The sequence below is a fragment of the Podarcis muralis genome, chromosome 11 (assembly GCF_964188315.1).
Source record: "Podarcis muralis chromosome 11, rPodMur119.hap1.1, whole genome shotgun sequence".
NCBI classification, from domain to species: Eukaryota; Metazoa; Chordata; class Lepidosauria; order Squamata; family Lacertidae; genus Podarcis; species Podarcis muralis.
In genome coordinates, this window is record NC_135665.1 from 60096136 (window position 1) to 60111644 (window position 15509).

General features: G+C 46.9%; 1 protein-coding gene across 2 annotated transcripts in view; it reads right to left on the reverse strand.

The window, feature by feature from the left end:
* The window catches only part of PIK3C3 (phosphatidylinositol 3-kinase catalytic subunit type 3), a 121005-nt gene that overhangs the window by 78391 nt on the left and 27105 nt on the right, over positions 1 to 15509 (reverse strand). For both annotated transcript variants that reach the window (XM_028748637.2, XM_028748636.2), the window contains 7 exons: positions 15259 to 15444; positions 12866 to 13020; positions 11401 to 11491; positions 10489 to 10556; positions 7023 to 7128; positions 4331 to 4447; positions 1840 to 1971 (listed from right to left, as the gene is read on the reverse strand). In XM_028748637.2, the coding sequence (XP_028604470.1) occupies positions 1840 to 1971; positions 4331 to 4447; positions 7023 to 7128; positions 10489 to 10556; positions 11401 to 11491; positions 12866 to 13020; positions 15259 to 15444 (855 nt within the window). The remainder of the gene's footprint in view (positions 1 to 1839; positions 1972 to 4330; positions 4448 to 7022; positions 7129 to 10488; positions 10557 to 11400; positions 11492 to 12865; positions 13021 to 15258; positions 15445 to 15509) is intronic.

A 15509-nucleotide genomic window follows, 5' to 3' on the forward strand; every position in this document is an offset into this window, starting at 1 on the left:
TCGCCTCAGATCACCTGACACGGACCCGCCGCCGCCGCCGTGGCTACCTTACCGTAAATACCCCAGCCCAGGCAGCAGCAAGAAGAAGCTGGCAGCGGTGGCAGGTTAGGGGTTAGGGGGCGCAAATTAATTGCCTTGCCCCGGGTTAGGGGGCGCAAATTACTTGCCTTGCCCCGGGTTAGGGGGCGCAAATTACTTGCCTTGCCCCGGGTGCTGACAACCCACGCTACGCCGCTGATCTTTGGTTCCAGGAAAGGTGGGATACAAACACGAGGAAAATAATTAATGTTTGCACAGGAGAAAACAAACGTACTCAGAAGTCCATCAGCTTCTGTGTGCATCCAATATACCCCCTATCATCTGAACAGTACTTGAAAGAGCGAGATAAAACAAGTGGCACTGAACTGAAACCTAAAAAAAATGCTAAGGGGAAGGATAGCTTTAAAGCAATTAGCTGCCCTCCCTAATTAACTTAGTGAAAATGGCAACTCTCTTTAAAATGCCCTTTCCGAAAAGGCCTGATTTGTTTAGCTGGCAATTCGTCCCTCGTGAAAAGGATGGGAATGAAACCAATTAGCCTCTACAAAATAAATATAGTTATCTTTTTTCTTTTTTTTTTACATTATCCAGTGTCCTTATTCTCTGTCGCTGAGTCTCAAACAAAAAAATATATATGCCTGCTTGCCCACATCTTTGCACAACATATCCAGGGTGAGGTAAGGGTACCACACAGAGGCCCAAACATACATGGGCCTCATTTCTGCTGTCTTCCCCCAACCCTTACTAAGGCCATACACCTTTGCACCATTCATTTAAAGCACCAGGGTGCCATTTTGAACAGTCATGGCTTCCCACAATGAATTATGGGAGCTGCAGTTTGTTAATGGTGCAAGGAGTTGATAGGCAATCCCTATTCCCTTGACAGAGCTACGGTGAAGAGAAACTGAATGTCAGACCACTCTGGGAACTGTAGCTTTGTGAGGGGAACCGGGATCTCCTAACAACTACGGATCCCATAATCCCTTTATCTCCTACTTCCTCATTCATCAACAGCGCCACCAACTTTACGGTTGCCGCTTAGGGCCATTTGTCTCCAAGCCCTTTGCTCTCCTACTTTTAAGGCTCACCAGGTTCTGGGAGATGGTAGGTCTGGAATGCTTTCTAGTGATAATGTGTCAGCCAGCTGCTCCGGCTCTGCCTCCTCCTCCTCCTCCCCCATTATTTCCCAACTTTTCTGCTCCTCTTCCTCTGAGCTGTGACCTCTCTCAAACCCCTATTGGGATTTGGAACTGTCTTCTTCTCTGGAAGGGTCAGGATGAGGAGGTGGTCTCTACCATTCTTCCTTGGCCCAGTCCCTGAGAGTTCATTTCTGAAGCAGTTCCTTTAAGAAGAGGGCACATCCCGCACCCCAACTGGCCTCAAATATGCCTGCTCCCACCTCCGAGCCCCACTTCTTCAATCTTCCTAAATGTGCCTTCTTAAATCTTCTTAAATGAGCCTAACCCCAGCCCTTCTTGCAAAAAAGAAAGATTCTCTCCAAGTGTACAAACTCACAGAATCACAGAACTGTAGATCTGAGAGGTTCGTTCAGCTGAACCCCTTACAATGCAGGAAGAACAGCTAAAGGATTCCCGGCAGATGGCTATCCCACCTCTGTTTAAAAAACCTCCCATGAAGGAGAATGCACCATCTTCCGAGGGAGTCGGTTCTAGTGTGCAAGCATAAGCTAGCAAGCTTTACCAGAGGATGCTAAAACAACAACAACAACAAAATCCTGGTTGACATGCTTGCATCCCGCTCACGGAACATGGACAACAGACAAGACGGTAGGTGATTTACCTTGAACAGTGTTGCTTTCTCCGGGATTATCCCTCGGATTTTCACCTGAGGTTCCAGGGGCAGGGGAATAGGCTCAAAATCTGATAGGGTCATCTTCTCGTTGTCTGCCAGGAGTGCCTGCAACCTCTCGTTCTAAAAGCAGAGCAGGGGGAAGGAAGGGACAACATGACTTACTGAACCACGTGCTAATGCCAACCACTCCAAAACCGAAGACATTCACTAGGAGCTGTTAGAAATCCTGCCCCATGATTGCAGTCATGGGATTGTTGTCTATCACATGATGGTGTATGTTTTGACTCCACAAAGTGGGAAGTGACGGAGACAGGATGTTTGTGTTACTGTGTTCCGTGAAGTGGGACTATTGTCCTTTGTTCTTTTTCTCTTTTCTGTCTGATGCTAGAGAGAGAGGGAGCCATGTTGCAGTGCTCCGTGTGTTTTTATATGTGAATAAAGTAGATTAGCCAAAATGCTGAGTTGCTGAGGTCTGTTACGCAAGCTGCAACGACTCTGTGGATCCCTAAGTGTTCCGGTGTCTGTTGGCATCGGTGGCTGTGATGTTCGGGCTGAAGAAAGCTTCTGAAGCTCCTGAATGATTGACCAGGAGGGAGGGAACATGCCAGTCGGGCATGTGTCTCTGCCAGGGTCCTACTCGAGTGTAGGACGAGCTCCTGACAGGAGCTGCAGCATGTAGGCTAACTCGTGAATGGAGGAAGGGAACCAACTGCAAAGTAGCTTGTTCATCAATGGGCAAACTCACAAAGACAGAAAGAGAGAGAAATTGATGAAAGTAGGTTCAAATGTGCCTGCTAACGGTTTGTCCATCACATGTTGTTGTTGTTGTTGTTTATTTGACAAAGTAATCATCATACATAAATAAGAATAAAAATGTGCACCCCATTACCAAGACCATTCCATTGTAACTATCCAAATTTGAGCACCTCTTGCGATGGTTTGACCCCTTTCCGTTTTAACAGTACAAATTTTACAAACACCCTCAATATCTCCTCAAAACCATTTCTCCTGCATATTCCCTGTCTTATCTTAATGGCACATGTTAATAGAACATAGCTATATACCACACTTCTCTATACCACTGATCTATTATTTTATACAGTGGTACCTCGCAAGACGAATGCCTCGCAAGACGGAAAACTCGTAAGACGAAAGGGTTTTTGGTTTTTTGAGTTGCTTCGCAAGACGATTTTCCCTATGGGCTTGCTTCGCAAGACGGAAACGTCTTGCAAGTTTGTTTCCTTTTTCTTAAAACTGTTAATACAGTTGCGACTTGACTTTGAGGAGCAACTCATAGCACGCGGTGTGGTAGCCTTGAGGTTTTTGAAGACTTTGGTGATTTTTGAAGCTTTTCCAAAACTTTTCCGAAACCGTGCATCGCAAGACGGAAAAATCGCAAGACGAAAATACTCGCGGAATGAATTAATTTTGTCTTGCGAGGCACCATTGTATTCTGCTTGCCCCTTCCACTTCCTAGCTGTCATAATTCGTGCAGCTGTCAATTGATTGATTGATTGACATGGCCTTTCATTAAACGTTCTCCGCAAAGCAGCTGGAAATCGACATGTACATGCACACAAACACACGCACCCAAAAATTCAGCACTGGGTGCAAAATCGTAGCTTCTTGGAGAAGAAAGATTAAGCAGGTTTCTAGTCCTTATCGCTACAAATACATGTGGGAAATGACTATTATTTCCCATAAAGATTTTTTGTTAGCATTTCTGTCGTTCTTACTGTTTACTGGCGGAGAAGGAAGGCTATGCTAAAAATCAGAATTCAGATCGGTTACTCCAAGGCTGGGGAAGGTGCAAAGTTCAACACCCTGGGTATTTGGTGCAGTCATGTGTCCAGCACAAATGCAGAAATTAACAGCAACGCGAACGGAATAAACAGCTGTGTGAATGTAGCCTATGGCTCTGAGTTCCAAACTGCACATTCTTTCACAAGAAACTCTCATTAAAAGAGGAATACATTTGCAATGAGAAACACAAGTATGGACAAAATGGCTTTTTTTGGGAGGGGGGAAGGAATATAGATATATGCATATAAGTAAAAAAAAAAAGATAAAGCACCCCTGACAGTTAAGTCCAGTTGCAGACGACTCTGGGGTTGCGGTATTCATCTCACTTTACAGGCTGAGGGAGACGGTGTTTGTCCGAAGACAGTTTTTTCGGGTCATGTGACCAGCATGAGTAAGCCGCTTCTGGCGAAACCAGAGCAGCGCACAGAAATGTTGTTTACCTTCCTGCCGGAGCGGTACCTATTTATCTACTCGAACATTTTTGGCGTGCTTTCGAACTGCTAGGTTGGCAGGAGCTGGGACGAAGCAATATCTATCTATCATCTATCTATCATCTATTTATCTATCATCTATCTATCTATCTATCTATCTATCTATCATCTATCATCTATCTATCTATCATCTATCTATCCGCATGTATATCTGTATGTATCCCTATACAATTCTGCCATTTTACCTTTTTTTTACGATTGCCACTTTCACGCTGCACTGCTTTCATGAGATGAACGAGCCGATCTACAAACGTCTGCTGGGCTGCCAGCAAAGACCGCATCACCCTGACAGACTTATCACCCTGCGTTAAATTAGAAGGCGGGAAAAAAGAAGGAGAAGGAGAAAAGAATTAGTTCTCTCTGCTGTAATTATTTTGCCTTGAGTGGAGCTCTCGGCAATCATCACGGCTCTCGGAGTGAGCGGATAATAAACACCGACGTTCGCTCAAAAAAAAAAAAAAAAAAAAAGGAAGTTTCTCCCGGGCAAACCCCCCCCCCCCAACCCTCCATAAAATGCAATCAAAGTTCTCTGTAGCAGGTAGTTGGTTCCCTGACCTTTCAGGGCTTTTTGGTTTTGTTTTTTTGTACAACTGCGCCAACAACAATCATTATGGAGGTGAGGACTTATGTGACACGAGTCAATTTATACAGCTGAGAGAGAGGGAGGGAGGAGAGACCCCCAGAGCCCCGATGAACGAGAACTCCAAACAAGCACAAGGCTCTTTTCAGGGATGAAGATGATAATTAGTATTAGTGTACCACCTTTCAACCGAAGACCAGAGGGTGGTTCAGAACACAAGAATACAAAATGAGAACTGTACTTTCAGTTTACTTTTAAAGAGTGTCATTCACGGAATTTCTAATTGCCCGAATAGCTTCCCAGGAGGACTCCCTGGTCCTGAATGGGGTAACTGCCCCTGAAGGACCAGGTGCGCAGCCTGGGAGTCATTTTGGACTCACAGCTGTCCATGGAGGCACAGGTTAATTCTGTGTCCAGGGCAGCTGTTTACCAGCTCCATCTGGTACGCAGGCTGAGACCCTCCCTGCCCACAGACTGTCTTGCCAGAATGGTGCATGCTCGCTTGGACTACTGCAATGCGCTCTATGTGGGGCTACCTTTGAAGGTGGCCCGGAAACTACAATTAATCCAGAATGTGGCAGCTGGATTGGTGACTGGGAGTGGCCGCCAAGACCACATAACACTGGTCCTGAAAGACCTACATTGGCTCCCAGCACGTTTCTGGACAGAATTCAAAGTGTTGGTGCTGACCTTTAAAGCCCTAAACGGCCTCAGCTCAGTATACTTGAAGGAGCGTCTCCACCCCCATTGTTCAGCCCGGACACTGAGGGCCTTCTGGCAGTTCCCTCACTGCGAGAAGCGAAGTTCCAGGGAACCCAGCAGAGGGCCTTCTTGGTAGTGGCACCCGCCCTGTGGAACGCAATCCCTTCCGATGTCAAAGAAAAAAAGACAACTATCGGACTTTTAGAAGACGTCTGAAGGCAGCCCTGTTTAGGGAAGCTTTTAATATTTGATGCATTACTGTATTTTAATATTTTTCTGGAAGCCGCCCAGAGTGGCTGGGAAAACCCAGCTGGAAGGGTGGGGCATAAATAATAAATAATAATTATCTTCTCTAGGACATTTAAAGCACCAATCCAGCCTAGGGTGTCTGTTATTTCTGAGTGTCCCAATGCAAAGTCTTACAGCATCATGTTGTTGTTTTTCCTCAGAAAGCTATTATCAGTCTTGTTCCATGGTTTAGGCTCCAAGAACATAAAACACAAATTGCTCGCACAGCATCACCACTACGGATTTTTGCCCCAGGCGAAGAGCAGTGCTTTTCTTAACCTGTGCAACAGCCTGCTATTCTTAAAATATTGTGCAGCTGAATAAATAATATAGAGAAGCATTTCATGTTTCCAAGGAAAGCATGGAACAAAACGACTTATTGTCCCAAATGGGGAATTCACCTTAGATGACCCCCGTGGTTGAAAGCAAGTGTGATGTTTATCACAATGCACTTTGTTTGCTGAAGTATTAAGAATCAGAGAAGGAGGGGGGGGATTTAACCCAGGGTTGTGGCAGGTGTTTTACAGAAACAGATGGGCATAAGTAAGCCAAAATATTTATTTCTATACTTTACTAACAGTGCTTCCAACTGTTAGCTTAGAAGCTTTTCCTTTTTCTTCTTTGCAGTTAACATAATAGAGAGTGTCAAATGTTTGGTCTAATGAGTAAAAGAGAGAGAGGAGAACTTCTTTCTATTCACATTCTCTGGGAATAATTTTATATACTTCTATTGTGTCCAGGGCCGGTTTAAGGTTTGATGAGGCTCTAAGCTACTGAAGGTAATGGGGCCCTTTATATGTCCACCTGTCCTTTGTCAACAACAAATTGTCTCTTGTTTTTTTTTTTGTGTGTTGAATATATGCTATATGGTAATTTATGGACCTAATAGTGATATTTTAGGGAGCAGACTAGCAGGCGGAGCCCATTACTTACATCATAGGAGCCTACACAACACAAAACACTGTTGCCGCATGTAGGTTTTATTTTATTTGTTTTTTATCTTATATTTTGGAAATATACACCCAGTATTTTTTTCCTTTACATTTTTGGGGGCCCCTAAGAGTGGGGCCCTAAGCTATAACTTGTTTAGCTCATACGTAAATCCAGCACTGATCGTGCCCTCACTTACCCACCCTTTCTCTGCGTGAAAAAAGGCCCAAATGCTGTAATGTTGACCCATATGGGCATTAATCCACCCCACCCACCCACCCCGATCTTTGGAGTTTCCCATTTTATTGTGAGGTGCGCATGCAACCTTTATAATTATGCTCCAATACCCACTAGCCTCCGCACGGCACAAATTTCACCTTTAGCAGAGCTTGGCTGAACCTCCTCATGACGTTCAAGTACATCTCGTGAGTTCTGGGGTCTCTCTGCTGGGTGTCCTGGTCTTCACACTCCACAATCACGTACCTTGCATGGAAGATGAGAATGAGTGAGAGCTTAGACTAAAAGGAACACCTTTTTGCCCTGGGCTTTTAATGCCCGAGATATAGATATCTATGGGCCCATCTACACGGTATATCTGAAGCAGTCGTGGCTTGTCACAAAGAATCCTGGGCACTGTTGCAAAGGGTGCTGAGAGTCGTTTAGAAGCCCCTGTTCCCAGAACAGGCTCCAATAAGTTTTGGAAGTGCAAAGAAAAAGAGGGCATGGTTGTTTTTTTTTCATATGTGGTGGAACTGTAAAATAATTAAAAAATATTGGGAAATGATTTATAATGAAATGAAAAGAATGTTTAAGATAACCTTTGTTAAAAGACCAGAAGCTTTCTTATTTTACTAGGCATTACAGGTGTAATGGAAATTGGGGTTGCTCGTGTGTAAGTTGCCGCCACTCTTGGCAAGGTTGCCTGGTTAAACCTTTCCCTGGCTGGACAGCCCTGACTCCGCGACTGTCTCAGTCACTGGCAGAATCCGTCAGTGGGCGTTTCCTGAACTTCTTCCAGCATAAAAGTTCTTTGACGCCAAGTCTCCGCCTAGCCTCCCTGCGCGGAAGTCTTCTGCGCAGGGTGGGTGTGGGCAGCGGAGGACCCGTGCTCTCCCCGCTGGTCTCTGGTGAAGAGTCCTGGAGCCATCTCTCCGAAGCCCTCCTCTGCCCCCCTTTCTCCCTGGTGTCACGTTGATTTCCTTCCCCGGCCGATGAGTCCCCTCTCTCCCTGCTGGGGCCTTCTCCGGCATCGCTTGGGAGCCTTGCCTCCACTCCTGGCTCCGATGGCAGTTCCCTGACAACAGGTCAAGACTTGCCAAAAGAGAAGAAGAAACTTTTCATGAATGCCACAACAACGGCTAGAATATTGCTAGCCCCAAAATGGAAAAATGATGAGATACCAACGAAAGAAGAATGGCAAGAAAAACTGATGGAATATGCTGAAATGGCGAAGCTAACTGAAGAGACAATAGAGACTTTAAAAAAGGCTGGGAACCATTTATGTTTTATCTACAGAAACGTTGTTAAGAAATGGACTCCCTAGCAGGGTTTGAGTAAACACTTACAATTTACAAAACAAAAATAGAAACTACAAACATTGTGTTAGAATGATAAGAACATAATAATTTTTAATTTAGAGAATACAATGTTAAGGCATAACAAAACAGGCAGGAGAAGTCAATATGTAAAGTTGAGGGAAGTCGCGGGGTGGGGGGGAATTTGGTTTTTTTCTTTGTATTTGATATATTATTGTGATGAAGATAAAAATGTAAAATTCAATAAAAAAGAGAGAGAGGGAGATGGAGAGAGAGAGAGATGGGGAGAGAGAGAGAGAGTGATGGAGAGAGAGATGGAGAGAAAGAAAGAAAGAAAGAGAGAGAGAGAGAGAGATGGAGAGAGAGAGAGAGATGGAGGTACAAAAACTGTCTCAAGGCAAATCTAAAAAAATGTAGTATAAACACTGACAACTGGGGAACACTGGCCTGTGAGCGCTCCAGCCTTCACAAAAGGTGTCATGGGCTTTGAAGACACTCAAACACAGGACGAAAGGGAGAAATGAGCTAAGAGGAACGCACACTTGGCAAACCCTCACCATGATCAACTCCCACTCAGAAACCTAACCTATGTCTTCACTGTGGAAGGATGTGTGGATCCAGAATTGGCCTCGACAGTCACTTACGGACTCACTTTTAAAACCGCGTTTATGGAATACAATCTTACTCGGCTACGAGTGATCGCCAAAGAAGATACTGTTTTAGATGGGGCCTCTGTGTATCCTCACTCTCCAGACTGAGCTCCTCTCTCTCCAGAGCCTTTCAAAATAAGGCTTTTTGTATCTCTAGCTCCTTTCGCCCTTCCCTGTATCCCAGCCACAGATTACAAATCAAACTCCAGGTTTTCATCAAGGGTTAGTACATCCAAACACCCCTTTGATTATTTCCAACTCCTGCTGAGGCTGGTCGGGCAAAACACACCATTGATCAGCAGACGCGAGGATTTATAGCTAAGTCTGCCAGAACTGTAGCTGTTGACATTCAGATTTTGGCACTGAGAAATGGAGGAGTCTGGATAGGGGAAAGTGTGTATTTGTGGGGTGGGGGAAGTATAATAATAAACTGGCCAATTCTGTCACCGGTAAAGGAAGCAGAAAGTGTTTGGGGCAGGGAGCCATGAATATGGGGGGTGGAAAGCCCCTGACTGATATCTCCACACAAGAACTAACGCTTAATTTTTTTTTAAAAATACAGCATTAGGTACATTGTGGAATGACACCTTCTTTTGACTACTATGCATTCAATGGACCACAACTGGGATTGTTTCTGTTATATTTACCCTTTGTGGTGACAGCCCTGTACTCTGACTTGTTGGTATTTTATTATTATTATTTTTTTATATTTACTGGTGCAACCCAGTCAGATGGGCGGGGTACAATTTTTAAAATCATCAACATTACTGGTCTTATCCCCCCACCCCACTCTAATTCATTTGTAACTGAATATCAATAAAACACATTTTTTTAAGAAAAGTGGTCAGAAATCTTTCCTGGGGGCAGACTGAGCACCCAGACCAAGTCTGAGGGAGAAACAGCAGGTCTATAGCACCTTTCTGACCTCCCGAAAAGGTTGGTGTTTAGGGAATTCAGAAGTAGCAAAACTATTGTCAGGGAACTGCCATCAGCTCAGAGGCGAGAGGTGGAAGGGCAGTTGGGTTACAGGGAGCCTCCGAAGATCGTGAGAAGTAGCTCTTCCTCCGTGGAGTAGGAAAGCCACGCCTCTAGTGGGGAAGAGATGCAGGGCTCGGAGGATGAAAGGGCACCGTGCATGAGCAAAGCGTGGGGGGGGAGGCAGGTCCCCCTTTAGCCACGCCCTCTCTGTGCAGTCGGTTTATGCGCAGAGAGGGGAGGCGTAGGATGGGGGTCAAGAGACTACACTGCTGGGGAAAGTTTAAGGACCGCCCACTCTCAGATTCTGCTAGTGACTGAGCAAGACATGGAATTGAGACGCTCTGCACTGTGAATGTTTTTGCACCGATAATAAAGCCATTGAAAAGACCTGTGTGAGTCTTGCCTGTTCGCTCTCGAGCAACCACGCCGGCAGGCATAACAACTATGGTATAAGAAACATGATCCAAACACTCAGTTTTCCTGAGGTCGAGGGGTCTAGGTTTGGTGAATGTCTGGGCTGGGTGGGGGATAAGGGTGAGGAATACTAAGCAGGGGAGAAAACGGAGAAGCTTTTGCTCTCCATCGCCTTGCTGGTAACGCACTGCGTCCCACTTGCCAGGAAGCTAGAGCGGCAACTGTTTCCGGCGCACAAAGGCATCAACCCCCTTTTCTGCACTTACCAATACAAGTAGTTTGCCAGCGTGGAATTCTTGCAGGCTCGCGAGATCAGAAACGTGCAAAGGTCTTGCTGAAAGTACAGGGAAATGTCGCTTAAAGGTTGTGAAACGGAGAAGGACCTTTACGTGTTTGAAACGCACAAACAGCTCTTTGGGATATTTATGTGATGGATATGTGCCACTCTGCTTTCTCCTAGGTAGAGAAAGCTGGAGGGAGAAAAGTCGCGCGCGCGCACACACACACACACACACACACACACACACACACAGAGGTCAGGTTCAAACATAACACCGGTCACAGTTTGGCACTAAAGAAAGCAATGTTGTGCTCAGAAACTCCCTGGATAAGGGATACCTATTGCCTTATACACTATACTGCAAACTATGAAACACCTAGGAAAAATATTTAGAGAAAAAGTTAGCAGTAGTAGCTCGACAATAAGGATAGGATTAAATATTTGCTGTCTGGTTCGGACAGGTTTGTGATGTCTAATATTCACAGTGAAGGTTGCTCAACTTAGGTTTCCCTCGTTATTTAAGATTCTGTTTTTTTATGCATGTTTTCTTTATTGCGTAGGTCAACAGAATTTCCCCTCCCTCTCCGCACCTGCCCTCTAAATCTGTTCTAGGGCTTTCCCCAACCTTTGGGGGCAGATTTGGGGTACATGGGGAGAGGAGAGGGCAGGGAACTTCCATCACAGAAATGGAAATCCTTGCAACTAGTAGGACTACTTTGTTGGAGATTGCCCTCTGAAACCCAAGGCCCCTGCAAAGTAGGCCACAGTATAATTCAGGTGGGGTTGAGGCTCCTCTGAGAGATCGTGGTGGAGCTCAGAATTGAAAACCGGAACCTCCCGGTCTCCAACAGAGCCCATTCGCTTATAACTTAAGGGTTCCTGTCAGTATTTTACTCACCTCAAGGTTTTCGCTGTCAGCAGGCTCCTTTGATTTTGCTGCAGAAGGTGGGGAGGAGATGAGAGGCAAGGGGCTCGTGATGATCTGAGAGCTGACAGGAGAATGGAAATACATGGTTTTTAAGGCTTCTTTCTCATGGGAGGCTGTCTTAACCCAAGGCAGACCCTTGAGTCCATGCAGTCTAGTATACAGTGGTGCCTCGCAAGACGAAATTAATTCGTTCCGCAAGTCTCTTCGTCTTGCGAGTTTTTCGTCTTGCGATGCACGGTTTCCCATAGGAATGCATTGAAAATCAATCAATGCGTTCCTATGGAAACCGACTTCAGACCAGGTCCGGGGACAGTCTGTCCCCCGACCTCTTCTGAAGGCTGGGGGGGGGGGGAACAAGGGCTTTTCTTCCCACCCCCAGCATTTTAAAAAACCCCGGGACAGCGGAGGGCTTCTCCGCTGTCTGGGGCGATTTAAAAGCCCCTGGGAAGGCAGGCAGGGGGGACAAAGACTTTTGCCCCCCGCCAGCCTTCAGAAGAGGTCCTGGACCTCTTCTGAAGGCGGGTGGGGGCGAAAGTCTTTGCTCCCCCCTGCCTGCCTTCCCGGGAGAGCGGAGAAAGGCAGCGCGTTTCTCCGCTGTCCCGGACGGCTTTTGAAGGCAGCCGGGGGGGGGGGCAAAGACTTTCACCCCCCGCCCGCCTTCAGAAGGTGTTCCCGCCGCTCGGCTTCGGAGCATCGTTCCGAAGCCGGGCGGCGGCACCAACCCCTCTCGCTCTCCAGGCTTCAGGAGAGCCCCAGCGCCAGCACCACAAGGTCGGGGGACAGAGGGAAGCGGAACGCCGCCATCCCGCTGTCTCCCGAAGTGGTTTGGAGGCTGACGGCGGGGAGACCCCGCTGCCTGCCCCGCAAGCTCCTGGTACAGCTGGGAGACGCAGCGCGTCTTCCTGCTGTCCCCGGACCTGATCTGAAGGCGGGCGGCGGGAAGAAGAGCGCTTCTCCCCGCTGCCTGCACCGCAAGCTCCGGGGACAGCTGGGAGGCGCAGCGCGTCTCCCCCGCTGTCCCCGGACCTGATCTGAAGGCGGGCGGCGGGGAGCCTTCCGAAGCCCGGCGGCGGCGAGAGGAGGTGTCCCCGCCCCACCGCCAGGCTTCGGAGGAGGTCCGAGGACAGTGGGGAAGACGCGCTACGCTTCCCCGCTGTCCCGGAGATTTCCCTATGGGCTGTCGTCTTGCGAAGCAAGCCCATAGGGAAATTCGTTTTGCGAAGCGCCTCCAAAACGGAAAACCCTTTCGTCTAGCGGGTTTTCCGTCTTGCGAGGCATTCGTCTTGCGGGGTACCACTGTATTTTATTCTACTTCTTATTTTTTGGGGGGAGAACCTCAGGTCCCACCTGCTCTCCCCAGGAAGACAGGATGCAAAACTATGCAGTCTAGAAAGTTGAGTAGGCAAGACTATGAGAGGTTAAGCCTCTCGCCTACCTGTCTATTTCTGCAGGATTTGCCCCAGACGTCGCCATGCTTTCCGTCATGGATCCCTGACTGTCTTTCTTCGTAGGTTCCAACCCATTCTTGATGTCGTCAAAGTTTTCATACTTCAAGGCCTGGACCAGCTGGAGCAGATACATCAGGAGATCCTGAATAAGGAAGAGGACAACAGCGATTTGTTAAGCTGCCGGGATCCCAGGAGTTTTGGAAGCTAACCTATCCTGCTTATTTCCTTGCTTCTTTCCCTGTGTGTTTAGGTAAAAAGTCCTTGTGCAGTTGGGTTTCCCAATGGCGCCTTCGGTTGGCCACTGTGAGAACAGCATGCTGGACGAGATGGGACATTGGTGTGATCCAGCAGGGCTCTAAATGCTATTGGACTATAACTCCCATCATCCCTGACCACTGTCCATGCTGATGGGAGCTGGTGTGAATTACAATTTGCATCATTTGGAGGGGACCTTTTAAGCCACCCTTCCATTAGGCAACTATACCAACTACAATCAATGGAATCAAAACCATCAAACCCCATTGCACTCAGGCATAGGGCTAGGGCATTTTAAAACCAGCATTGGGCACACGGCCCAATCGTTGGACACATGGCCCAACTGTCCTAACCCAACAGCTCACATTCTAATGTCTAAACACCACTCTGAAGAAAAGTATGTCTTTAGAGCTCGTTCCACAGAAGGCAGTAATGTAGCTCACCTGACTTCCCCTGGAACTAAATTCCATAAATATTGAAAATTAGGAAAGGGGTGGATGAAAGGGGATGGATGCAGTGCTGGAGATGAAAGAAGGAAGCAAGAGGGTAGGGAGGAAAGAGGGGAAAGGGAGAAAACACATACAGTCATACCTTGGAAGTCAAACGGAATCCATTCTGGAAGTCCGTTCGACTTCCAAAATGTTCAAAAACCAAGGCACGGCTTCTGATTGGCTGCAGGAAGCTCCTGCAGCCAATCGGAAGCTGTGGGAGACCCGTTGGACGTCCGGCTTCCAAAAATAGTTCACAAACCAGAACACTCACTTCTGGGTTTGCGGCGTTCGGGAGCCAAAACGTTTGAGAACTAAGCTGTTCGAAAACCAAGGTGCGACTTTACTGGGATAGCTCAGTCGGTAGAGCATGAGACTCTGACTGTCAGGGTTGTGGGTTTGAGCCCCACGTTGGGTGAAAGATACCTGCATTGTAGGGGATTGCCACCCGTCCATCAGATGTCAAGGAGATAAATAACTCCACAACTTTCAGCAGACATCTGAAGGCCGTGCTGTATAGGGAAGTTTTTAATGTCTGGTGTTTTATTATGTTTTTATAACTGTTGGTAAGCTGCCCCAAGTCAGATAGGCAAGGTACAAACAAACAAACAAAATGATCCTTGTGGTCCTTTCCAACCCTACGATTCTATGATTCAGGTGTGGTACGCTGGTTTGACATCAACTGATAGGAAGTGCCTACAGAGGGTGGTGAATACAGCACAAGATATTATGGGTTGTCCCGTGAATCCAGAGTGTGAGGGAAATTATCAGAGATGATTCACACCCTGGCCGGCACTTTCTTGATCTCCTGCCCTCGGGCAGAAGATACGGAAGCATGATTAGTCACACCAACAGGGTCAAGAACAGCTTCTATCCGTGGGCTGTTAGGCTGCTGAATGAAAAGATATCAACAGGGCAACTGACTTTCAGGTTTGGTGGGTGTGTGTCAGTAAACGAGGGGAATTAAGACTAAGAGAGTTGCATGGGGCGTGCTCGTGTAATCTCACTGTATACAAGTTGTACAAGTAACAATAAAGTATTTCAATTTCAAAAAGTATTTCAATTTCAAAAAGTATTTCAATTTAAATTTCAATTTCAACTTTAATAATAATAATAATAATAATAATAATAATAATAATAATATTTTTTTTATTTATACCCCGCCCTCCCCAGCCAAGGCCGGGCTCAGAGCGGCTTACAAGCAATAATAAAAACAAGAAGAATGATTACAACTTAAAAACAAAAATAAAATACAACATTAAAATAATGGAACATTAAAATATTAAAATGTAGCCTCATTGCAGGAGGAGAAGGAAAAGAAAAAAGAAAGAGAGGGAGGGAGGGAATCAAATTGGCTCCAAGCCAAAGGCCAGGCGGAACAACTCTGTCTTACAGGCCCTGCGGAAAGAAATCAGATCCTGCAGGGCCCTGGTCTCATGAGGCAGAGCGTTCCACCAGGCCGGAGCCAGTGTTGAAAAGGCCCTGGCTCTGGTTGAAGCCAATCTAACTTCCTTAGGGCCTGGGACCACTAGGGTGTTGTTTGATTCTACATGCCAACCTATGGAAAAAGTCAGTCACATGTGTCTGGTTGAATCTAACCGGAACGCAGCACAAGCAACAGCGGGGCATTCCCACACCTCGTCATCTGCCTGCTGCAACCTAGCGACGGCGTAACGCCGGACTGTGGTGTTGGTGAAGTGCGAGGACAAGAGCTCCAGCGAGTCCTCCACGTCCATCGGCTTCCACTTCCCCAGGAGCTCCAGTGCCTGCTTCGCTTCCTGCGGGAGGTACCAGTTGACGCACTTCAAGAACTTTGTCAGCGCCTGGAAGACAAAAGCTGCAATCACACAGGGCCTCCTTCCTCCTACTGAACTAGGCATTTCTAACT